At 40.5% G+C, this 27,164-nt stretch overlaps 2 protein-coding genes across 5 annotated transcripts in view; one reads left to right on the top strand and one right to left on the bottom strand.

The window, feature by feature from the left end:
• Positions 1-18,318, bottom strand: part of BZW2 (basic leucine zipper and W2 domains 2) — a 55,433-nt gene extending 37,115 nt beyond the window's left edge. For both annotated transcript variants that reach the window (XM_081148096.1, XM_081148095.1), the window contains exon 1: positions 18,164-18,318. The gene's annotated coding sequence lies outside the window, so the exon portion shown is untranslated. The remainder of the gene's footprint in view (positions 1-18,163) is intronic.
• Positions 18,319-18,659: 341 nt separating this feature from the next.
• The window catches only part of ANKMY2 (ankyrin repeat and MYND domain containing 2), a 30,345-nt gene continuing 21,840 nt past the window's right edge, over positions 18,660-27,164 (top strand). Inside the window, exons 1-2 of one of the 3 annotated variants that reach the window (XM_081146415.1) lie at positions 18,660-18,924; positions 26,365-26,429. In XM_081146415.1, coding sequence (XP_081002541.1) covers positions 18,858-18,924; positions 26,365-26,429 — 132 coding nt within the window. In that variant the 5' untranslated portion in view covers positions 18,660-18,857. The remainder of the gene's footprint in view (positions 18,925-26,364; positions 26,430-27,164) is intronic. The other 2 variants (XM_081146417.1, XM_081146416.1) reach the window with 2 other exon arrangements.

Below are 27,164 nucleotides of genomic sequence, written 5' to 3'. Positions count from 1 at the left end.
AGATTCACTCTTAATCGGCAAACATTTTATCAAGGAACAAGTAATGCATATATATCTACATATCTATAGATAACAGATAGATGATAGATATGTACTCAGACACACGTGTGCATGCGTGTGTATTCTTCTTGTGCCCACATTTCTCCCCAAACAACAAATTTTTATATAAAGTGTTTTCTTCGTTAGTAAAGAAAGATACCTGTTAAAGAGCTGGGGTCTCACACCGGAGATGCAAAAACAAAAATAGAAAAAATAGAGCCCAACTAGCCTGAAACTCCTCTAATAGGTAAACATGCAAGGAAGGAGATACTCTTTGCCAAGGATGTTATTATTTTGGAATAAAAAATATTTTAAAAGTGTGAGCCCTCTCTAAAAGTTTTATTTTAAGACCCAGAAAATAAACACCTGGGGTCCCCCAATTACCTCTACCTTTCTACTTTGTTTCATGTGGCTGCTAATGGATGATTACTACTAAACACAGCCTACCTATAAGGGAATTACCCTAGTTTGAAACTGTCAGCTCCGTTTAAGCCTTCTTCAGCTCTAAACACTCAACGTTTGTTTCTTCATAGCCTAATTATGTGGCTTTGTTTCACCCCCTCAAAATATTCTGTATGGAAAATAGCACAATGACTTGTAAATATATAAGAGATGGAAAGATTTTGATGTACACACCACCAAAAATTAAAATAAACACAGAGACTCACCTACTGATATTGAAAGACTAAGTGAAGATACTCTGTTCACCAAAAGTCTCTATCGTTTAAGCTGTTACTATTTGGAGCAGAGGCTTGCTTTCCCTCTAAATTTAGCTCTGCCTGCTACATTATCATCTGCTCCAGTGAAGGTCAGCCTTTATAAGGCACTCACCGAAGCCCTGGCCACAGAGACCCAAGGGCACTTTGAGTAAGAAACTGCCAGCTTCAACCTGGGAATGCAACAAAGAGAGTTGCAAAGCCAGTTCTATCAGGCCAATGTCAAAAGCTTACTTTTATTAGATTGTATTACAATTTACAACTTACAACTAACTAAAAGTACATTTTTAAAAAAATCAGAGTTTAGCAGAATCTTCAAAGATCAATTTGTCTGGGGTACAACTTATACATCATGATTTGGCCTCCATTAAAAAAACAAAACCAAGCTGAACACACACAGAAAAAGCAAGCTCATGTCCCATCAAAATGGGAAAGCTCCACAGGTTTAAAACATTATTTTTAAAAATTGTATGTAAAATGTTAAAAACAAAATGGGGTTAAGTATTTCAAATGTTATCTAAGAGATTCAATTCCTTGGATAGTCCACAAGATAAAAGAAGACACTGAAAATACTAGAATAAGCCACTCAATCAAAAATTAGAAAGCAGTTACTCTAGTAAAGAAATAAACGTTTTGAATAAATTCCAATTTAAGACTAAATTAAAAGATTTAATTGAAAGGTTCATAGGTCTAACAGATAAATTTCACCCCATTTCACTCTAAATTTTCTAACTGTCCTCATGTCCTTTGCAGATTCCATCACTTACTCCCAATCAGGCTCTGGGCCCAGGTGTGACAATGCGCCAGCAGCACGGATGGGCCTCATGGCAAGTGTGGACTAATTCTGCCAGTTGTCCATCCCACCCGGAGTAGATGGACCACTTGTGTGATGTCTTGCTTGACAGTCTTCTTAATTCTCTCATATTTGGAAAGAACCTGATCTACTAGAGGAGGACTTGCACTCTAGCTGTCCCTACAAGAGGATGGCGGTTCTCAGCTAGTAACCCAGAGGTTTGGCCTGATGACTCTATTCTTGATGTTCTTCTGATCTGGTTCATCTTTGAATTATGATAACCTGCCTTATATAACCTGCTCACTACTAACATACACTATACATATACTAACTATGCTATACAAACAATCTCAACTCTAAAGTGAGGTCACAATCTTTTTCTACAAAGGGCTAGAAAGAAAATATTTTAGGTTCTGTGAGTCACATGGTCTAAATTCCAACTACTCAATTCTGCTGTTAACAGCCTGAAAGCAGCCCTAGACAACATGGAGACAACTGGCAGTGTTTCAGTACAATTTTATTTACAAAGCAAGTGGTAAATTAGACTGAGCCCCCAGGTTGCAGAGCACTGTAGCCAACAGAACTGTCTGCGCTGGTGGAAATATTCTATGTCAGCACTGTCTCCCTGTAGTGCTCTTGAAATATGACCAGTGGGGCTGAAAAAGAAAATATTTTGTTTTATTTAATTTTCACTGATTAAAATTGAAATAGCCACTGTGGCTAGTGGCTATCATGTTGGGCAACCCAGTTCTAAAGCATTCCTTACAGCTCAACACACTTATATTAGGCTTTTTTAAAAAGATGAAAATACATTAAAAAATAGGAATTTTTAATTAATATTTTTCTAATAAAGTATTCAAAACCTCATGCCTATAGCAGGAAAATAAAAGAAGGGCCAAACTTCAAAGTGAAACTTTCTGTGTAGAGTCAGTATTACTTCACACAATAGGGGGAGTGAAAGACTTTTGACTCTAAGGTAATAAAAATGATGGGGCAGCAATATCATTCCCAAAGTATAAAGTGTTTCATGAAGATATGATCACACCAGTACACAAACTCGTGATATAATTCAGCCACTTTACTGCCACATTCTCATGAAGTACTTTGTGTTTAGTTGCAAGTTTTAAGAATTACCTTTTTTCTATATTCCACATGAGTGAAATGATTTACCGTAAAAAGTACAAACTAAACAATCCCCATATTCATAAACTATTTTCCTTTCCATTAAAGCTAAAACTACAAGAACAAACATCATAAAACATCCCTTATGGAAAGGTGACATATCCAGGAACCATTTGGGTTGATAACACTGTCACATCACTCTTTCAAAAGCAAAAATAATTAAATCGCCATCTAAAAGGTTTACTTATTAACGTTCCATAGCAATAAACTAAATATATGCTAGAATAACACTGCAGAATTTGTTGCCCAGAAAACATGAGCTTGTTTAATATCTTTATCATGATTTTGTAACAAACAACCTCTCTATAATCAAAATCATTAAGCCTCTACAAAATCTTCATTATATCTCATATCAAATTCTATGTAAGTTTTAGTATTTATGGTAATTAAAGAAAACATGAAAAATTTAAAATAACATATCCTACAGAAGAAAAAGTTTCTAAACAAAATGAAATATTTCTTCAATACAAAAATATAACTGTTATATTCATATCCCTTTCATTCTTACCCTTATTGATATAAAAGAAAGTATCTTTCTTAAAAATCATGAAACATAGTAACAGTTCTCTCCTCAAAATTTATAACTATATTTTCCAGTGAGAGGCATTAAGAGTGGAAACAAATTGTGAGCAACTACCTTATAAAGAAAGATCAAAGCTCAAAGGAATTGTGTTGTGATAAAAAGACCAGTAAGAGTTAACTATGTTCATCTAAATCTTCCTTAAGAAGATAGAAAGGCATCATAATAAAATTTTCATTATAAATTTCCAAAACTATATCACATCTTAAACTTATTAGTATACCTCTTATTTCTGAATGCTGATTTTCTTGCTTCTCTTTTAATAAAAACAGAAGTATTCCAAAAATTACAATTTGAGTATTAATGTACAGCCTCTTCATAGAAATAGAAGTCCCCTAGGGCATGCGCATTCCCTTTTTTGGGCTCTACCACTTGCCCCAAATGGAATCTCTCCAGATCCTTCCTTGCCCTCAACAACTCACTAGGCTCATTCAACTTTCAGTCAGTCTGTCTAACCTTACTGATGTCATTCTATGTCTCTCAAAGACACAAGCACACATACACTACACACATTGCAGCATGGTTTGGCTTTTAGAAAACCCATCCCTCAAATATAATGTTTTAGGGTATTTTAAAAGCAAAATGCTCTAAAACCTCTCTTCTAGGTAAGTTAAGACCCTTAGAACTTTTGTCTACAATACGACAGAATTTTGATAATGATTGCATCCCTACAGTATTTCAAATTGTAAATTCCGATAATTCAGAGGATACAGTGGGACAAGACAAGGAAATGCCTAGCTGTGGTTTAAGTATATTTATTAATCTAGCAAGTATTTTGGGGGTGTTTATGGTGTGTGAGGCATTGTACTCAAGCAGGGGTCTCATTTGGGGGTTATTCTGTCCCCCAGGGGACAGATATTCTGTTCCCCAAGGCAATATCTCCTGGAATCTAGTGGGCAAAGTCCAGGGATGTTACTAATAATCTATAATGCACAGGACAACTCCCAACAACAAAGGATTATCTGCTCCAAAATTTCAGCAGTGCCAAGGCTGGAAAACCCTACACTAAAGAGGAAACAATGTTGAGCAAAATCCAAGATGCTCTTTACTCCAAAGAGTTAAAAATTGTACCCACTGGTCTCAACATACCAGAGTAGCAAACAGGCAGATATTTCCTTGAATGACTTGCTTCTGTTTGCCAAACACTGACGTCAATGTTAAGGAACACAAATTTATCACTGAGTAGCTTGTCATAGCTAAAATCAGAAGTATATTTAGAATACAAAATAAATACTTCCCACCATCTTTCATACTGATTCATGTACTTCCCTGTAATTTTAGATCCTTTGATATTTGGGGGAGGGCGGAAAATAGGCAACAATCTGGGATTTAAAGAGGGAGGTAGAGAAAGAAGCTGAGCACCAGTAGACAAACTTTCCCCACTTCCAGATACTGCAGTCGTGAGAGTAGAAACACAAGAAAAAAAGGAACTTTAAAATGCAATATATGACTGAAAAATACAATTGTTTAATTTTTATGACTTGGAGAAAGCAACCATGTTCAGGAGAAACAGGAAAAAAAGCTAAGTTCTAGCCATATGATATGATCATAGCTACATAAAATACACCAGCCCTCAACAGTGGTCAACGTGAGCAGTGGGCCCAAGAGACATCTCATTCCTCTTATTTTACTTGTCTATATTTTTCTATCATATAAGGATAGGTAACTTTTACAATTAGAAAGTTGTAAACATTTAAATAAAAAAAATCTTTCAGCCTCTTCTGAGGCTCAAACCAATTCCAAAAGAGTCGTATGTAATAATATTATTTGTGCATAAAAAGAAATATGTTATAGGCTCTAGATAAAATTTCTTACTAAAAGAAATCAAGGTTTCCTGGATAAATGGCTGATTCCAAGCCTGGAGTAGGGATGATTCAAAATGATCCTGGGACATTTTGTATCAGAAAATACAGAATTGCTTTTAAAAATAAAAATTGATCAAACAACAGAGGAACCATCTTGAGAACCATTCAACTGGCATAACCTGGAACAATTTGAGCACTAAAATAATTAAGGACAGGGACAGACAGCAACTCAGTGAATAAAAATAAGAACCCACAGGTGCATACTCAATTCATTTTAAAGAAGGGAAATTTATCAGTGTACAAGGGAAAGGGAACTGAGCAGAAGGAAAAGCTTTTCTTTCAGTAGACGGTTAATTAATAACAGAGAAGGAAACAGTTAGAAAATCACCATTTTGCAATCACCATACCAAAAACTGATTCCTGAAAGAGTCATCAATGTATGCTAAAGGTATCCTGACACACACACGCGCGCGCGCGTGTGTGTGTGTGTGTGTGTGTAGGGGTACTTGATGATCAACAGTGTATTTACATAAGGCCAAAGCACCTTCACATACATTGCAAAAGGAAAAACAGTAACTGCACAGTGGAGTAATAAGATACCTTAACCAATAGACAACAGCCATCCAATGCCTCTAGATGTTCTGCACTTAGGACAGGAGACTGGTTATGCGGTATTCCAAACGAAAACAAGCCACCTGCCCTGGCCAGTTTGGCTCAGTGGTTAGAGCATCGGACCCAGGACCTGAAGGGTCTCAGGTCTGATTCTGGGCAAGGAGGCAAACAATCAATGTGTCTCTTTCCCATTGTTTCTCTCTCTACCTGCTTCCACTCTCTCTGAAAAGCAATAAAAAAAATATCCTTGGTTGAGAATTCAAAACAAAACCAAACCACACATGACCTGAATTTAATCATGAGGGAACAGATGCATACCTACAGGCATTCTCCAAAACAACTGGACCATTTTCTTCAAAAATGTCAATGTCTTAAAAAACAAGGAGGAGCACCCTGGCTGGTGTGGCTCAGTTGGCCAGAGCATCGTTCTGTGCCCCGAAGGGTCTCGCTTTGATTCCTGGTCAGGGCACATACCCAGGTTGCAGGTTTGATCCCCAGTCGGGGTGCATGAGGGAGGCAACCGAGATGTTTCTCTCTCTCCCTCTTCTTCTATCTTTTAAAAAAAAAAAAAGTGGACCAAAAAATGATTGCAGATTAAAGAAGAACCAAAAAGACATTACTAAACGCAGTATGCAATCTTGGAGGCTGTGTGGGTGGCGGGGGGAGGTACATACATACATGTACGTATGTATGTATACATAACATTATTGGGATGACTGATGATACTGGGTTGACCATAGTGATAAGATGGTACTATATTAAATTCACTGAATTTATTATTGCACTATGGTTCTGCAGGAGAAGTATCTTATTCTTAGAAAACACACATAGAAGTGATAAGGGATACTAGGGGCAAAGCATATGCAACCTACTCTCAAATGGTAAGAACCCTGGAGCACAGGAACGTGGGCAAGTAGAACAACTAAGGGAGCTGAAAAAGCCCAGGAACCTGAACAACACCGGAATTTTGCATATTCTGGAACTGCATAGAAATAAAGCTTGCCACAGAGAGAAATACCCTAACTTTCATATCCCTCCAGATGTGCTCACCTGCGAAGAAGGAAATGACCCTGCTGTCCTAATTGCACTCTCTAGGGAAAACAAAACAGAACAGAAACAAAACCCCTCAACTCTTGATTTCAAGGTGCTTATAATACATTACTCAGGTTAATATATTCCCTGTATCTGACTGACCTGTGTACAAAAGATATTTAAATATTTTTAAAAATGCCCTTACTGCTACATCAGCAGAGGGGGGTCTTTTTCCTGCTGCTAATGCAGACTATATATACATCGGCATCAGCGAGCGGGAACTGGCTGACCATGCCCTGCATTACTTGTGTGATTCCCACCATGGAAATATTCTCTATATGACAGTCCTGACTGAGGAGAGATCCATGAAACCAAATATTATTAGAGATCACAATCAGGGAAAGAATAAAGTCAACAATGGAAAAAAAAAAGTGTGTGCATGCAAAATAAAATGGGAGAGTTTTAAAGATAAGAAGGTCTAACCTCTACAAATACCTAAAGGCAAAGTTATGATTCCTGAAGAAAAAATGTTTTTAAAAATTTTAAGTAAAATTGACCAATAATTTTTCTATGTATTTAAAAAATATTTACCAAAGCAAAACACATGTAAGTATAAAATGTTATATAGTAACCGATTAAAAACATATATTCCAGAATTTACTGATCAAGTTAGTTAATGTCTTTCTTCAATACAGGATATAACTATAAATTAAACCAATAATGTTTTCATTAATTAAAACTCCTGTGGATTATTATTTTTATGGACCGCTTCTTTTATAGTGTTCAAAGGCAATGAATACACTTTTCAAAGAGAAATTTAAAATATTTACTGATCAGTTCAATTATTAGCAGAGTAAATATAAAATTCTACAAGGTGGGAATTTGGAAGGTCCATATCCATCAAGATATGGTTTTATGTTATCCACTATGTTTGTTTATCTCATTAATATATGGCCGGGCATTTTACATATAATATATACCACCTGGTTATTTGATAAAGATGTGAAAAAATAGATACTTGTAGTAGAGAACAGAATTCCTTACACATCACTGATTTATAAAGTCAGCTCATCATGTACGATGTTGAGATTTTTGGGAAAAATTGGAAATAAAAAACGGACAGTAGTATCTACATTCTAATTTTCAGTAATGACCCCTGTGCAAATTTTAACAGTATAATCCTCCATTCTTTTCTTTTTGGTGCATACATACAGAAAAAAGTATGAAATCCAATTCCATCATCTTTCCTAATACAACACCAAAGCACAATTTTAAACGATGTCTTGCATTAGAACTTGCAGTTATGTGGCTTGATTCAAGGACACCCTCCAGCATCTTTATTTTAAAGCCATGTGTTCCAATGTACCACTTTAGGAAAATCAGAAACCCTTCCTGGAGAGGGAAATGTCCTTGAGATTTATTAATCATAGTGTAGTTTTAAACTTATAAGAAACAGGGTAGTCTCTCTATTATTTTATTTTAATTGGCTCATTTAAATTATAAAGCACCAACTGGCTGATGGAAAAATAAACAAACAAACAAAAAACCTAACACAGTACAAGAGAGTATGAAGTAAAAAAATAAAGTCTACTTCCCAACCTTTCACTCCTGATCTCATGTTCCTGGAGTGGAGTCCACTCCATGGATGCAATAATGTTTAATCCTCTAACACTGTCTTATGTTTCCTTTCAGAAAATGTCTATGCACACATGACAATAAATACACATGTGTACGTATAGAAAATGAGTTGAACCCTTATTTATGTCAGGCCCCCAATATGTGCCAGACCACATGCTATCGAACAACCCATAAATTCATCAGCTGTAAAAAATGACCCACTCCAGTGGGGGATGTTGATAACAGAGGAGGCTATGTATATATGGGGCCAGAGGGATATGGGAAATTTCTGTACCTTTCTCTTAATTGTGCTGCGAACCTAAAACTGTTCTACAGAAATAAAGTCTTTAAGCAAGTCAGTTTATTAAGGTTGATTCTGTGTCAGACACAAAACTGATGGGGTGTTTTAGGACTACTTGATCAAATGGGAAGTTAGGAGATAGGTTATCACAGCAAGGATGAAGAGTGTTCCTCTCTTCTCAGCATTTTAATCAAGCGGGAGAGGAAAAATATAACGCCCAGACTGGTAACTAGTGAGATCATTTGCTTTGGAGCAATTGCTGAAAAAACATGGCACTGGACCTTCGGGATGCTGAAAGGTGGCGGTAGGCAGGCGTCCAAACATTTCCTCACTTACAGGTTCTCTCAACCAAGCCTCTCCTCCCCCATCCTCCCAGGAGCCGACCTGCCAAAGCCTGTCTAGCAGATGAAGTTTTATTTGAAGGGTTGCACACACCAAAAAGTTGCTTACCATACATAGGCCTCTTTCACAATGAGGAGAGCATGAACTGGCTGGAAATACAAAAATCTAGTCTAGGATTTAATGGGACACCACACACTGATGGTATGGGACTGTACTCACTGACACAATTCTATAGGAATGGACCACACAAACTTAAATTAGTGAGAAAAACAACCCTAAACAGCACAGCGCCACAAACTCTCTCAACTATATAGTACTTTCGAAAACAATTCAAATAATACAGAATCCCTCATTTGTATTCCTGTGCCAAGCCCTCATCTGGTACTGGTCAACAGGGATGCAGCAGGGACCAATGAGACAAGGCGCATGGTGCTCACTTTCTGGCAGGTGGACTTTCATCCAAGTACTGCACAAAAAATCTGCAGTGTGAGTTAACAAGAATCGGTAGTAAAGTACATCGCATGATGCCTTCAGTTGCAGTTGTATTTATTAATATTTTAATATTAATAATATTTAATATTAATAATGAAATGTGTGTTTTTTTACTTTTTACCTTATAATTATTATCCATAACTGAAAACCATGGACCTAAACTCCAACCCTTTTCTAACTAACACTCCAATAAGGTCCTGAGATGTCACACCACTTGCTTGAGGCCATGCACTGCATTCCAACATTGGTGATACCACAGAGATCAAAGATGGAAAAAAAAACCCCTCACCCTCAGGGGCTTAGGTACCTAGAAGAGTGAGGGCCAGATTCTGATAAACTCAATCTCTACTCAGCCCACTTTCCCAAAAGCCAACCAACATTGCTGCAGTGTCTTGGGTCATTATTTATATGACTCTCAAAGACAGCTTTTTCATTATTTAGCTCATAGATTTTATGGTTTAGAGTTAAAGCACAAATATTAATTTTAAAGTCTATTCAGCACTTGGACAAACTGGATTATCACATATTACCTCCAAAATGCCAAATAGTTCTACAGGATTCTCTATTAAGAAAAAAAAAGTCTTTAGTGAGAGGATTTAACAAAAATCCTGCCTCTTAGGGATGTGTAAATAGGAAATTTGTGGCACCATGGTTTCTAGTACTGCAGGAGTCAGTTATCAAATTGCTTCCTACAGCAGCCCAACTAACAAAAACACAAGCTTCATACTCCTGAAGGCCAGGGCTGCATCGCTTTCCTCTAGCGAGCAGTTCCCTCTGTACCATCAACTGGGGCTCTCCTTCTGGTGTAAAACCACCCCATTCTATTACCATGTCTACTGAGAAAAGCATATGCCACGTTTTTTGTTTTCCCTTAGAAATAATCACAAATCCAGGAAGCCATCGAGGTTAGTTTGAAAAGCATTCAAGTCCTTTGTGTGAATATACAAAAGAAGAGGGTGACAGAGTGTCATGGAACGGCACAGCCCACAGAGGTTGATGACACAGTCTCTAGAGTGCTAAGAGTTAGGACCCCTTATCACTCACCTCTGCCCAGTGGTTTTCTTGAGATTTATTCAGAAGTCTGCAAAAATAACAGTACATCGACCAATTATATTTTAAGTCTTCATCTAATGTAAAAATAAGTTGAAATATGAAGACCATTCTACATCGTTCACAGACTTAAGTAATTAGTTTTCCTACTAAAATATTATTTCCATAATCAAGAGAGTTAAAGACAGCCAAAGGATTAGTCTTTAATATTAATATGGATGTATTATTCTTCCTCATATGGAATCATTACATTGTTACATTGGTTTTTTTCTGACATAAACTAAACTAAACTAAACTAAAATAAAAAGATATACCTGGTATTAAAAATCAAGAATGGATAATGGAAGCACTGTCTCCTTGGCATTTGCCAAAAGAATGGTTCATTCAGTGAGTTACCGAAACCTTTATTTTCAAAGTTAGATCGCTTACAAATATGACTATCAGGACATGTTTGGCTTTCTTTGCTTACACGTGCCAAACTGGGAAGAGGCCAAATCATTCAACACTGGCGTTGAACTGCCCAAAGAGACTTGCCAAAGAGACCCCCGGCCTCAATATAGACATGGGAGTCAGCTAACAATGAAAAGTATTCTTGTGTATCCTCTGCTAATCTTGGTAGATTTTATATTTAAAAAAACTAAAAATGATTTTAAATCATCATGTGTATTTTTTCCCTAAAAAATACAAAGAAAAAAATGCTGTGGCAACTACTAATAACAACCACAATCCTGCATTAAAATGATTCACAGCACTCTCATTATTAAATCCATGAGTTGTACCTCTCAGGTTTACCTGCTTCAGCAATGTCTTTATTACAGTCACCACAAACGTAGCAGGGGGGGAAAAAGAAGTCCAACTGGAAAAAAAGTCAAATTCCTTTAAGGTAAAGATCAGGTTCCATGTCTGGATATCTATACAGACATTTAATCTGCAAAATAAACTTCACAAAGAATTTCCTCCTCATTTTCTTTTCTAGCTGTTTTGGCTATTTATATGCCAGCTATTTTTGGATAATTTCAAATCATTTTGTACTCAAGGGCAAAATATTCTAATAAGTGTATGCTTTCCTCTTCCATTGTTTCTTTTTATGCCCATTACCAACTTTCCTACTTCCACCAATTCTGAAGATGCTGGTTCATAATTTTTAATTTAGCCTTAAGCTTGTAATGCCACATTGTATACATTACTTGAGAACAAGAACATACCACCGAAGTGTTCCTTAAAATATAACTCTACCACTTTCATGATTTTAAAAGTTGATATACTGAGGAAAACACGCCTTTGAATGAAATCATTTCTAGTTCCAGTATGGCTGGCCATAAAACTACAGCCAATTTTGCTTTTAAAATATTTATGTTATATTATTTTAAAGTTTTCTTCAGGGGAGTGGGGGGATTCTCCCTTTAATGCTCTCCGTTTTCTGGCTGGCCTACCCTACTTCACCAGTCCTTCCAGACCCCCTTCAGAAGTGCACTTTCTCCAGGAACCAGCCCTTCCACCGAGCTCTCCCCCTTGCGCCTGTAGTACTCTGGTTGGGGACTGGAGAAGGCTCTGTTGGAGGGGTCATCTGAGCTAAGGATTTGAGTAAAATTTGATATGCAGAACTGGGTGGAGGAAGGCATTCCAGGAGCAAGAAGCAGTGTGGGTGGGTAGAAGAGTAACTACATTGTTGAAATTAGAGCTGAAAGACTGGCAGGAGCCAGGCAGCCACTTAAACATGCAAAGGTAAGTCTTCAAAGGTGCCTGCCACCAGGGCTAACCTAGCAGGGCAGAGCTGTAGGAAGATGACCTTAGTCCCTATTGTTTCAGGGGCTGGCCTGTCTCCTGGAGGATAGTATAAGCCTCTAGGGGACAAAGATCAAGTCTTATCCTTTGTGACTCACTGAATAGATGCACACCAAGTTTCTTATTAATGAAAAGAATTATGTCAATCCTGAGGTATAATTACAAGAATTATATCTTCTGTGAGAGTCTCTCTTTAATTTTAAAACTGTTTTATCTTCCAAAATGTAGGAAGATGGGCTTGTGGCAAATACTAATGTCTACACAATTTTACTTTGAAATGGTTTATCAACGAGTCCCATAATTATGTTATTTGTGTACTTCCCAATGCAGAAATAGATAGAACTGGCCCTAAAAATAACAACTCGTTTTTACATAACATTTTCTAGTTCACAGGGTACCCTCAAGGATTCTCAAAGTCACCCTGTAAATGTGGTTAACATCCCTGTTTTATGTATGAAGAAAGCGAAAGCAAGAGAGATCGCCTTGGAAAATAAACCTGATCCTGGAGGTTGGAGCCTCGGTTTTCCCACTCCAATTCCCAGGAACATGGCTGTGCTTGGTCATCTCCCAGGGACCATCCATAACCATTTCTCATCAGGTCAGAAAAGGCTACTTAATGGGACTGCTTTACTCTCTACCAATCAACAGACCGGGAAGAGATTTTACTCAGAGGCTGATGAATGTAGGTTTCAGGGCTGCTTTGTCTGCAGACTCCAACACAATCCCACAACAGACAACCAAATGATGAGATACAAACTGGTTTTCTACCTCAAATATACTTATTGGGAAAGTGAATGCTACCTTTTCCCTTCTGGTGCAGACATAGCTTTCTATTTTTAATTACTGGAACGATTTTATTATACTCAGAGACAAGAGGCACCAGCCTGGAGTTTTAAATTCCACAGTGACATATCTAATATAAACATGAGTCTAAATTGGGCACATACTAATGTGCGCTTCAACATCACCTGGCAGTGATACTGGATTGGCTACCTTGTCCTTAGACATTGTGAAGACTTGGCTTTGAGCTTAATTAAATATTCTTTAAGAACCCTTCAAACAAGGCCTGGGAAGACATGTTATAAATGATACAAAAGTTTTACACGTTGGCCTTTGGAAACACTGACATTTAATAAGTGCAAATCCTAATAAAAGAAACTTAAACATCAAGAAGTGTAAGTTATGAAGCTGCAAAAACCCAGAAAGTGGGTGACAAAATCAGCATTTAGTTAAGCAAACCCTGAATAAGAAATCTGATGGGCACACCTGTCCTGAATCTGGTCCTGACTTTTCTGTGTTAATATGCTTATCCTAACAGTGCTGATCATGGCTCACCACCATCCTGGCACACCTTTTTTTTGGAAATGGCTTCTGGCTTGGTTTATGAGACAGAGAAGAAAATCTCTACTTCATTCACATCTTGATTTTCTCTGTTAAACTAAATATATTTGGACCACTTGTTCAGACTTGTTTGGAAATTACTTTGTCAGTTTCCAAAAAAGATGAAGATTAGCTGCCAGTGACACAGCACTGAGTAATGCCACCTACTTTTTTGTTTTGTGGAGAAGTTAAAATGTGATGCAAACAGGGTATGGAAATGCATTGTTCACAAGACAATCTCCTGTAGATTTAGGTGTAACTGTTCTAACATTTAAATGAATAATTTCATAAGCCAAACTCCAAGTATAGAAAAAGAGCATTTGCATTCAAATTACTTTCTTATGTTTTGTTAAAAAACTACAACATTTTTTCAGAGCCTGTAATACTTCCAAAATTTACTTTAAAAACTTCATTATGGAAGATTTCAACCATATCCAAAAGTAGAGAGAGCAATATAATGATGCCAACGTATTCGCTGCAGAGCTTCAATTGCAATCAATGGTGGCTCATTTATACTCTTAGCCCCTGTCCCCCACTGTCACACAATTACACTGACGCGAGTATCAGAGGTCATATCATTCCCTCCTTAAATAATTCAGTACATATTTCTAAAAGATAAGGGATCCTTTTAAAAACGTCCAATCACTCAAGAAATATACCTAAATCTAAGAAAAGAAAGTCAAATGTCAAGGAAAACATTACTTCAAAAGATCTAACACTAAACAAATGAGCTATTTCCCTTCAATAATAAGGAAACAGCAGTCTCTTTTAGCAGAGCGCTAGAGGTCAGGGGCTTTAAGGGGGAAACCCCAGAAAGGTGTGCACAATTTGTAACGTGCATATGAAAATTTTTTTTCTTGGTCTATCAGAATGTCAAACAGCTTGAGACTGAAAACATTTAAAGAACTTCTGCCCCTGGTTATGATTGTGTGATTGTGCCAATCACCTCCCTGTGCTGGGAAGAATTAGTCAAGCAGGGGAACAAATCCACCTAAAATAACTCAGAGATCAAACTGAATTCAACTCAGCAGTTACTGAGCATACAGTAGCTGCAAGACAGGAGTTACACTGTTGATAAACAAAGGTAAATTAGTCTAGTTAACTTAGAGTCTAGAAGGAGAAGACGTCCAATAGGTGAATATAGCTATAATAGAATGTCATGAAAAAGGTGCTGCTGTAGGTATTTTCATGGGGATCCAAATGAAAAAGCAATGATGTTACCTGGGGGGCGGGGGGAGCACCAGGGGTCATAAGATAGGAGAGAACTGCAGAGAAGGTCAAGAATTATACCATCAATTCCTGTCTGAAGATCCTCCTTAGCCCCCTAGCTGAGGGACATGAATCAATATGTTCACTGGTGTCTGTACCCCCCTCACTGGATGGGGTGGGAGAGGTGATTATGAAACTGGAGAGAAGAGGTTACATGTAAGTAGCATTTTGAAAATGGAACAGTCCTTCAGATCTGGAGAGGAGAGAGACTCACTGAAGAGGGAAGGGAGGTCATTCCAGGAAGAGAAAGGCAGGAACAAATGGGTGGAAATTACTGGCATGTCAGGGAACCAGCAGTGTGGTGACTTTACAGCAGAGTGTGTGGGTGGGGCTGGCTGACTGGAAATGCCTGCTGGGACCAGAGCTGGAGCCTTCCAGGCCAGAACTGAGCCATCACAGGTTTTAACTGAATCAGTTCTGCCTTTACAGAGTACGTCTCACTCTTGGGTGCCTGATGGATGCCCAATGTTTACTGAACTGGTGGTGCCCTGAATTAGGTGGATGGGGTAAGATAAATACTCGATAAGTAGTAGTTACTTAGGAGTCAATTGCAATAGGCCAGGAGAGGTCTAGAGTGACAGTTGTAGAAAAGAGACGAGGGGACATTTCAGAAATTTTAGAAATCATTATTTTTAAAAAGTGAAAAAAGAAAAGAAACAGAAGAGAGACTAAAGCATCATACAAATTCCATTACACAGTGTGGAACAGTGTTAGTATAATCCCATTTCTGTACACACAAAAAAAAAGTAGAAGTATATATATAAGCTATAAACACATAAAATATCACAGGAAGGGTGTGAGAAATAGATATCACTGATAGTAGGGCATGGAAAAGGGATTGGGAGAGAGGTAGGAGAGAGACTTTAGTCCTTTTGGTGTGCTAACCACATGATTTTCTATCAGCTAGTTAGAAGAACATAGAATTTCTTCCTTACTGTCAGCCACACAGGCAGAAAAGAGAAAAGGTTTCGGAGAGAGATCTGGGTTCATTCTAGCTCTGACTCTTCCTAACTGTGGGGCATGGACAAATTAATTTCTTTTAGTTTCTGTCCTCTTATTTGCAGAGAGAGAGATAATATTGGCTAATCGCTGGGTCGCTGTAACAACAGTTAAAATAATCCTGTACAAAGCATCTGGTAGAATACTTGGCAGAGACTAAATAAATAGTAAGTAGTAGCTATTTTATTATCAAGAAAACTTCTTTAACGTAAATACCTTCTTAGTATAAGAAAAGTTCCTCAATCTAGTTTAAGGTATGCTCATTAGCTAATCTTATTCCTACATTAAATATTTACACTGTACAAAACGACTAATGTAATCCATCTGATGAACACTATCCATTACTTATCTGTTTCTAGAAATTTAAACTTAACATTATTTATCTGCATTTCTAGATAGATGTTAATTTTTGTCTTTAAATGCCATTGACTCTATATTTGCTGAAGTCATGTATGCACAGAGGACTACTAAATACAAACCAGGTGCTACAAGGTACGAAGAAAGAATAGTAAGTTGCTATCCTCAAGGAACTGACAACTTCAGTGAGACAAACAGGTGTGACCTTCAAGTAACCATGGCCCAGATCTGGCAGAAGAGATGGAAATACTGGCAATGAAGTACCCAATTCTGGCCATGCATTTGCTGTAAGATGTTAAGTCACATGTTAGGGGAAGTTAACTCTGCAAACATTTTTTTAGGTGAGTTTTCTTAGGTGGGTTTCTTCTGTACAATACTATGCTTAAAATCAATTAAGACCAGTGGCAGCAACAGCATCCTAAGTGTTACAAAAGATTGGTCACTCTCAAAAGTCTTACTACTACACTTTGAACAGTCCCATCATTATTAAAGCATCATCAAACAAAAGTTCCTTTGTTATACACTGAGATGAATAATTTCAAACCATTTTCACGTGAGATGTTCTGGCTCAGATCTGCCCCAGCCTGGAAAATGAAGAAGATTTCGAAAAGAAAATAGCTGGGGTTTTAAGAAAGATTTTTGTTAAAGGCAGGAAATAGTGATGAACATCTTCCAGGATTTCAGAAGTATTGGTGAATGCTTAAAAACAAACAAACAAACAAAAAACCCCCACAAAGGCCTAAAGCCAGAGGAAAATGCATTTCACTTCATACACAGCACTGTGGGGAGAGAAAGAGTGGTGGGGCATGCACAACAAAACCCAGCCAGGTCATTATTCAAATATTTCTCTATGAAGCAGAGGCGTCTTGGGAGAAACATCCATACGAGTCTGTTGAGAAACAACAGTATAACGTGCACAGCGCTTTCTACTAGGGCAGCTTTTACGGATGCTGTAAATACGTTACGGAGGCACCTCGGAAAGATGACTTACGTCCCACGAGCCAGGCTCGCTGCCGAGCCCAAGAAGGTACACGCTGGTCCTTACCCCCTAGCTAGCTAGCCTATGGCTACATATTGCAGCAGAAGGTTGGATATTAAGAGGCTAATCGAAAGCCACCTATGAGCAGCAACACCAATTTAATCTCTGCCCTCCGCCTCTCCCCTCCCTCTTTCCATAAATCTCCAGATCGGAGTTGCAAAGAGACCGGGAACTCCAGCCGAGCGGCGAGGCCCTGCCTCCCCGCCCACTGGGTCCTCTCCCGGGCACGAAGTACTAGTCAAGCGTAAACTGCTCCCAAACGTCCTCAGCAGGCTCCGCGGGGCGAGTGAGACCCGGTTTTCTCCCCCGGCTTCCAGAGGGGCCGGCAGGGATGACAAGTGGCGCGCGCGCGCACGGGGGCGGCCAGGGGGGCTCGCCGGAGACGACGACCTTCCCCCCGCCACCCCGCCCCTCGCTCCGAGCCTCAGCCCCGGCCTCCCGGAGCCGCATCTGGAGCCTCAGCCCCGGCCACGCACGAGCCGACCGATGTGCACCCGCCGCTTCCCACCGCGTGGCGGGCCCCCGCCCGCTCGCCGTCCCGGGGTTTTCCGCCGGCGGCCGACGGTGGCGGGCGGCGGGTCTCGACCCCGAGGCAGCGACGCGCCGTAGGTGAGGCGAGCGGGGTCGAGAGGATGCTTCCCCACCGAGAAGCAGGAAGCCGCCCCAGCGGGCACATGCTTCCTCCCCGCCAGCCCGGCCCGCCGGGAAGCCTCCGGCTGGGCGGCGGACGCGGCCTCTCCTGCTGCCCCTGCCCCACCGGGGTTGCTTCTCACCTGTCCAAGAAGGTAGCGGCGACGCGCGAGGCTGGGAGCTGCGGCGACTCCGGCAGCGGCGGTGGCGGCGGAAGCGGTGGCGGCGGCAGACAATGGAGGAGTGAAGGACAGACACATTGACATCGACACACCGAGCCCGCCGCAGCCCCGCCTGCCGCCCCGCCCCGGCCCGCCCCCCGGCCCGCCCCTGGCGGGGGCCGCACCACTCCTTAAAAAATGGAGGGGGGTTAGCCAGAGCCAGACACCACTGCAAGCCCCAAAGCAGCCATTGCCGGGCACAGAACTTACAGAGAGGTAATTTAAATATTTCGTGTTCTTAAACATATAAATCAGGTTGGCCTTAGGAAACGTGTTAGAGGAATTTAACTCCCCCCCGTTTTTTGCCATTTGGTTTTTTCTTCCCAGGCCCCTCCAATGGGAGTCTTTGGGTGCCGCCTCCCGCAGCTCCTCCTACTGGCTGGGCCAATGACGCGCGAGAGGGGCGGGGACTGCCGCTGGGCTTGTAAAGACCGCCCTCCCGGCTCGCCCGAGCTCGCCGGCTGCTCGCCAGCCCGCGGGGGAGAGGGGAGAATTCGAACGCTTCCTCGGTGTTCCGGTCTGGAGCTGCCCCTTTGCGGCTGGCGTCCCTGACCCAGACACCTCGTTTCTTTTTAATACTTCCAGGGAAACAATAACCTTCAAGCTGGCGGAAGCAATGGTTCACATAAAGAAAGGCGAGCTGACCCCAGAGGAGAAGGCGCTGCTGGAAGTCATCGGGAAAGGTATGGGTGCTGGGCTGCTACGGAGGCGCTGCCGGCCTGGCCCGGGGGCGTGGCGGAGCCCGGGCGGCGGTTCTGCAAAGACCGGGAAACAGCGTTTCTCGCTTTGACGTGGGGCCGGTGGTGGGGGCGGAGAGGTGGGGAGGGACGAGCGCTGCCGGGACGGTCGCGGAGGTGGCCGAGGTTGGTCCTCAGAATCAGCGTTTGGAGAGGTACCCATTTCCCGGGCCCGGCTCAGATGACAAGGAGCGACCCCGGGGTGTGGGCTCCAGGGTGCGCGTTCAACATTTCTGAGGTGACGGCCGCCGCGCTCGGTCTCGGCGACCGCGGCCTGGCAGTTCCAGGTTCTTCGACCGGTGCGGAAAGCAGGAGCGCTTCGACTTCCGGAGGCCGAAAGCTCTGGATTCCTCGGCTGTCCCCGCCCCTGCCCGGGGGGGAGGGAGCTCGGGGGGAAGGGTTCTTGATAAGGGCGCAGAACTAGTTCTGTAGCTTGTCCCCTTGAGGCTCCCGCGCCCGCGGCCTCCCCGCCGCCTTCCAGAAGCCCCGGCCGCCGCAGGAGCCCTAGGGAAGCGGGGGGGGGGGAGTCGGGCCGGCGTCCCCCCCTCAGCGCGCTCGGGGCGGCCGCGCTCTTCCCGCTTTTCCTTCCACTCCCCCGACGCGTGTCCCGCTTCCGCTGCTGCGAGTCGTGGGGCGGGAGACGCAGGCCCTGGCCCCAGGGACGAGCCGAAGCCGTGTTTCCCCCTCATTCCCTAGTGGGGGTCCCGGCGGAGTTCCCCGCTAAGTCCCGTTACCTGGCAGGTGACAGCAGGGTGACACTGTGGCTTCACCTGCTCAGCGAGGGCGCGGGGACGGGGGTGCGTGGGCCTGCGGGTGAAGTTAACGTGGTTTTGAGGTCGAGCATGAGAAAGCCACGTGTGTCCTCGAATGGCAGAGGCCATAAAGGCTTCCTAGTTCCCAGTCTTCTAAGTAGCCAGGTTCAGATCTGGTTCCCCAGAGTGTGTGGCGAGTTAGCCCTTCACACTGACAAGGAAAGTCACAGTGTAAGAGGGAAAAAATCGGATTTGAACTCAACAGGTGGTGATGTGAGCCCACCCCGTCCAATCTCAACTTTAAGGCCGTCACAGCTGTATTTGTAATAAGCGTTCCCTGCCTAGAGTTGTGGGAGTTGGAGTTCTTATTTTTTTGTTCTGCACGGTTCTCGCCGACCTGTTTGGCACTGCAGCCTTTCTGCTCTGCCTGTGTCTGGGTAGTTTCTGCTTGCCTTTGTGCTCTGGCACTCAGGTAAGCAAACACGTGAGTTCCAGCCGTATGCCAGGGGCAGTGCTGGGCCTAAAGGAGACAAAGGATCGACTCACGATCCACCAGGGATGCAGATTTGTTTTTAAGCAATCCAGAGCTGTCACGTTCTTGGAAGCCTAAACAAGTGGGCAGTTTCAAAAAGTGGGTCTCTGAAAGGGGCGGGGGGGGGGGGGGGGGGTGGCTGGAGGTGTCTTTGGATATATTCTTAGGTGTCCACTGGTTTTTATTTAAAGATTAAATATAAGAGAATACATGTGAATTTAATCGGGTTAGTGCTAGGGTATTTGTACGTGTGCGTCAAGTTGCACCAGTGTGCACATTCTCTGCCTCACCGATTTTATGCGCCCAAGCAGATGAGAAGAGTACTGAGAGAGACTTAGTATGTGATCCATTCTTGTCAAGCGAAGGCCCCTGGGACATGGCTATACTTTCAAAAGTAATGGGGGACATGAAAAAATAACTAATGAATGTTAATATGAGTCAGGCATAATATTAACACTTTACATGTATTGTAACAACACAGGTCTGGTTTCGAGAATGTTCCCTCAGTCGTTTGCTGGTGATGTGACCTGCAGCAAGTTACTGTTGTTGCTCTTCAAGTTCTCTGCTTGAAAAATGGTACCCACCTCACAACATTATTGTGAGGATGCAATGAATTAGTATATGTAAAGCATTTAAAATACTATTTGTGTTGGCTGTTATTGTGGTAAATATGGTAATCTCCACTTCATAGACAAGAAAACCAAGGAACTGAGAAATTAGATAACTTGTCCAATGTCACATAGGTAATAAGTGGCAGAGCAGAAATACCGTCTGGCCCATAGTCCTAGAAATATGCTGGACTTGGAAATAAACTAAACAAAAAATGAAACCAGCACCATATAACAAGCCACACCATATTCACTTTGAGAGACAATTTAAGCAAAACATTATAATCTGTCAAGTTAATTTTAAATGTTACTGATTTTATAGTTTTGAGTGCATTTAATTTATAAAATAGTTTTTTGGGGGTTCGTATTTGAATAAAGGTTATAAGCAAAGCTTGTATTTATACTCATTAAAAACATTTTTAAAAGAGGTGGATGTTTTTGTTTTCCTCTTTTAATATATATATATATTTTAAATATATCTTTATTGATTTCAGAGAGAGGAAGGGAGAGGGAGAGAGAGATAGAAACATCAATGATGAGAGAATCATTGATCTGCTGCAGCCTGCAACCCGGGCATGTGCCCTGACCGGGAATCGAACCCTGATCGCCTGGATCCTAGGTTGATGCTCAACCGCTGAGCCATGCCCGGCCGGGCTGGATAGGACTTTTTTGATATTGTTATTGGGCTCTTTTCCTCTTGACTACATTTCTCAATTTTGAGAAGCACTAGATTAGTCAGTGCTCAAACTTGGAACTAACAATACATTTTTAGCCAAGTGCAACCTATCATCTCGTTCAATGTGAAATAAACTCCACGCATTTTTGATTGTCTTCCTTCTGTCAGTCACTGCTCTCCTGAAATTAAGCAGACCATAAGTGGGACTCACAGTCGGAGAAGGCCGCACAGTGCCTCTGACACTTTTAGAACAGTTTCTTCTTCTGAGTGAATTCACATGCTAGGTATTCTGCAGGCTGTCTTTTTGTTAGAATGCCAGGAAGTTCCAGATGAAACTGAGCTGTTTCTTATGTACCCATTTAAATCATAGTTAATGACAATATCCATTTCACAACACTTAAGAAGAGAAAACTGAAATCGCTGAAGTGCCTGAACTGCCTTATATTACTTGTAAAGATTGACCCATTTGTCTAACTTATGATATTTTTCTTAAGCACTGAGGAAGCACTATTTCAAAATAAATTAAGCCTTCTTTAAGGCTATAAACCAGAATATCTTCCATTTACTTACTTTGTTTAGTACTTGAAATATCTGGAATCACTGTTGCTGACTTATAACAAAAAAGTAGTATTTTAATTTTTTTTCATTATTTGTATAAATGCAGCTATGAAATAGGTTTGGATAATAAGGTTTATTTATTTAGGTATGATTTAAGTATGACAAATGGTACACATTTAAAGTGTACACTTTTTAAAATCAGTTTTTGACTTAGGTATATACATCCATGAAACCATCACTACAGTCCAGATAATGAACAGTTCCATCACCCCAAAAGGTTCTTCGTGCCTTTTTATAATCTTTCACTTCCTCCACCACTGTCTCCAGGCAACCACTGATAGGTTTCTGGCTCTATTGATTAAATTTCTCTATTCTAGAATTTTATGGAAGTGGAACCATACAACAAACACTCTTTTTTTTTTCATGACTTCTTTCACTTAGCATCGTGATTTTGAGGTTCATCTATGCTGTACCAATAGTCTGTTTCTTAATTTTTTCTTTTATTTTCATTGTATGGATATACCACTATTCGCTTACCTATTCACTTTGATGGACTTTACAGTTCCCAATCTTGGACTATGAAAAGAAGATCCTGCCTTAAGTTCCTGTATAATGAATAATATTATTTCTAGTATCTTCATGGTTTAGAAAGATTCAGGTTTACTAAAAATTATAGAGTTCAAAGAAAACATTAAATGTATAGTTACATTAACTCAAAGACTGAACAGGTTATGCAACCTCTGTGGGCTTTATTTTTGTCATTTATAGAAATGACAGTTCTTTAGATATTCTGATTTTCAGGCAGTGATTCCTAATCCGAATTTAAGGCCATTTTGTTACAAAGTCTAAAAATAGAAGTAAGAGAACTTTTAGAAACGTCAGACTTAAACAGATTTTAGTATTTTAAAATACATGTTATAATTAGAGGTCTCTACTTTTTAAATATATTTATAGCTATATATCTATAAGTAAATCTAAACCCATATATTGTTATTTTTAAAATTTAGACACTTTATCCTCCCTCCCTCCCTCCTTCCTCCCTCCCTTTCCTCTTCTCCCCCCCCTTCCACTCCACTCTGTCTAAAGAACAATTGAAAAAATATCCTTGGGCGAGGATTAAAAAAAAAAAAGGTTCCTGAGTTCAATTCCGGCCAAGGGCACCTACCTCGGTCGCAGGCTCCATCCCTGTGCCTGGTCAGGGCTCGTGCAGGAGGCAGCCATTTGATGAGTCTTTCTCACATTGATGTTTCTCCCCCCCCCCCCCCGCCCACTCTCTCTGAAAAGCAATGGAAAGACTATCCTTGGGTGAAGATTAAAAAAAAAAATTAGACACTTTAAATATTTTATACATGATTTTACTTATATATACACATTATAGCAACTAACAAGACAAACAGTATTTGAAATACTTAACTTGAATATAGATTCCTTAAAACATCCCTTTTGGGGATCCTATGAAATGAATGAAGACCATATATACCCAAAATCTCATGGTTATCTGATGGATTGCTGGAAACAAATGTCCAAAGTTTTTTGTTTCTCCCCTTTCTTGGCAACATCTGCTTGTCTTCAGTAAGGGATCAATGGTCCCAATCTAGATATTAGAAATGTCACAATGATATTGTGCTGCTCTGAATATAAAATAACAAGAGCATCTAATATGCACTGAAGGGCTAGCATTAGGACAGGATCTTTGTCCTCTGAACCCTACAGGATGGATACTACTATCTGCTTCACAGAGGACTTGTTCAATTTCATAGTAGTCCTGTAGTGTGGTAGAAGAGAAGGCACTAACAGCGAGAACATCACTGTTAGCACCATCTCTCCTCTGCTAAAATGCTGGTCTATCCAGACAAGTTGATTAGTCCCACCTTAATGAGGCAGGTTGGGTTGTGTTTTCTTTGGTTGAGCAACTTGGAAAAATTCTCAAAAGGAAAACAAATCATTACATATTACTTTCATCAGTTATACGTCTGTTTTGTCTCCACTGAAAATAAATGTTGGCTCATTTCACATTCCCCTTATAGTAATGTATCCCCCAATCTTAAGAGTTTGTTAAATCAGATTTAACATACTTCTTTCCCAGAGTAAAGCGAAATAAGTCAGGCAGAGAAAGACAAGTATCACATGGGCTCACTTATAGGTGGAATCTAAAGACCATAATAAACTGATGAACAAAATAGATTCAGTGACATAGGAGCATGGAACAGACTGACAAATCTCAGAGGGAAAGTGGGGATAGAGGGGGGGTGGGGAGAGATTAACCAAAGAATTTATATGCATATATGCGTAACCCATGGACGAAGACAATAGTGTGGTGAAGGCCTGAGGGTGGGGGGGGAATGGGTGCAGGGTAGAAGGGGTTAAGGGGGGGGGCACATCTGTAATATTTTCAACAATAAAGATAAATTTAAAAAAGAAACTTAATTGCAAAATATTGTTTGAGAGTCTACTGTGGACAGTAAGGAATGAAAAAAGTAAAAATCCTGCCTGAGCCCTGTGTTTCACATTTCTATGCTATTCTAGACTATCAGTAATTTTCTACTAACGCCATTAAATTAGGAACAACAAATTAGAAATCATCATAAGTTTTCCTCTTTGGATATCTTGCCCATCTATTTTCTAAGATATGTTTTCATTCTCTATAAGCCAAAACCATTTCAGGAACAAATTTCTCATCCTATTCCCTGCATGCAGTGGTATGTGTGTTCACGCCTCGCCTTTTATTGATTTCTTTTTAACTGCTCTCTAACAGGACAGATTTAATTTAGATTGTTGGCCATTGGGCTAAACAGTTTATAGAATCACTGGTCTGTTCTTTAACGTGAGCCAAATGTTTATGACTGTAATCTTTATCCCCCCCCTAATATGTAGCAGGCCTCAATATGCTCATGATCCCTATAGTATTCTTCCTTTACTGCATAATCATCTCCTGATCAGATGGAAAATAACCTGTTATTCCTTGGAGGACACTGGGATTCAGCTGAAGCATCTTCCTCAAGTGAAATTGGGGTGTGGGAGTTTTTGTTCTGTTTCAATGCCACTCTAAAGATGTTTGTGAGAAAGTCTGTGGTAAGAAGTCACAGGTAGGAGTAAGGTTCTATGCTGCTTACATGCTTTCCCTTCTCATTCTGTAGCATTGCAGATGGGGTAGAGGGTCAGACAGTGTACTATTTGCAAAATAGCTGCTGTCACAATCCAGGGACTTGGAAATCATTCACTTGATATTTCTCCAGCAGAGCTATTTCTCTGTCAATCTAGGAGACATTTCTCTGTTGTAAGTTGGTGTAGAGCAAGCATTTGACTTGCCTAAGAAGCAGGTCAGGGAGAGAGAGAAGTATGCTTATCTTTATTCTGCATTCCAGAATGCTAGTCTGGAAGACTAGCAGAACTTAGCACATTCTTGAACTATAATTCTAAATTTAAAGAGAAGAAATAACTCCTAGTTGGGGGTGCTCCTATTTTATGTCCTTTTGGAAGAGAGGCTTATCTCATCCTTTCTCCCTGAGAACATTCAGTTTCATTGTTCTCTTCCCTGTCAAACCAGAATCATTTTGGCAGAACTTGTGGCTGACTCGTTTATGATGATAATAGCAACATTCTCTCCTGCAGCTACTTGCTTCTATCAGTATGCCTCACAGAAGACTGGAAAAACCTGACAGTTGTGGCCCAATTACAGCTCATTTTCTAATTTATAGAGGACTGACCTTCAGGATTACATCAGTGGACTTTAGCATGAGAGTCTAAATACTGATCATAGGGTACTTTTATATAGTATCAGGCTTTAAAGATATGTTTACCTGAGCATTTCCAAACCAAGAATGCTATTACAAGCATGTCATCAATTCACAGGGCCTAATGGTGACAAAGTATATGAATACTGACTGTATTTTGAACACCAATTATTACGTTGACTGGTATTTAAGCTTTAAGTGATGGGTTGGACTAGATGCCCCTTAAGATTTGTTTCAGTAGTAAGAGTCTTACACTTTGTGGTTATTGTATTACTGCCAAAAGGAAAATGTGGCCGATTTAATATAACCTAAGGTCAGTGGAAATAAAACCAAGATGGAGCTATTTTAGTTTCTATAAATCTTTTATTCCAGATAATTTCTTGGTAGAATAAATAGTGTGTGATTGATACTTTATTTCATAACAACCTAACCTGACTAGTATTAATTTTACAGATAAGCCTTTAATTTGTTTCCCCCACGTTAGATTTTTTCCTATTCTAATGATAAATAACCTTTTTTTTTTTAGGTAGTGTCCAAGAAGCTGGAACACTATTAGCCAGCAAGAATGTTCGTGTCAACTGTTTGGATGAGGTAAAAATTTAAAAAGTTTAATAAAGTGTTTTACTGCCTGTGAGAGTGGACTATATATAAAATCTAGTAAGAGTTGTTTTTCTAGCCCTGGCCAGTGTGGCCCCGCGGTTAGAGCGTGGGGCGGTGCACGGAAGGGTCTCCTGGGCTGCGGCTCCATCCCTGGCCCCTGTGTCAGCCAACCAGTGTGTCCCTCTCACTGATGTTTCTCCTCGTCTCTCCCTTCCGCTCTCTTTAAAAGAAAAAATCTAATGAAAAAAATATCCTTGTGTGAGGACTAACAAAAAAGAATTGTTCTTCTAGAATCTGTGCTCAAGTTATACTAATACTAAACCAAGTGTAGGCAGACAGGTCACAAAAGGTAAGAACCTGTTTAATTGTATTAGTAATCAAATAAGTGCAAATCAAACCTAAATTGTAACATTTCTTGTGAAATGTGGGAAACATTGGACTTTTATATGTTAATGGATTAAGTGTAAATTGGCATCAGTTTTTGAGAAAATATTAGAATTTGTGTTATTTTTATTTTCATTTATTTATTTTTTAATATATCTTTATTGACTTCAGAGAGAGGAAAGGAGAGGGAGAGAGAGAGATAGAAACATCAATGATGAGAGAGTCATTGATTGGCTGCCGCCCGCAACCCGGGCATGTGCCCTGACCGGGAATTGAACCCTGATTGCCTGGATCCTAGGTTGATGCTTAACCGCTGAGCAACGCCCAGCCGGGCAGAATTTG

This window comes from Miniopterus schreibersii (genome assembly GCF_964146895.1).
Source record: "Miniopterus schreibersii genome assembly, chromosome: 9".
NCBI classification, from domain to species: domain Eukaryota; kingdom Metazoa; phylum Chordata; class Mammalia; order Chiroptera; family Miniopteridae; genus Miniopterus; species Miniopterus schreibersii.
This window is presented reverse-complemented; position numbering and strand designations above follow the sequence as displayed.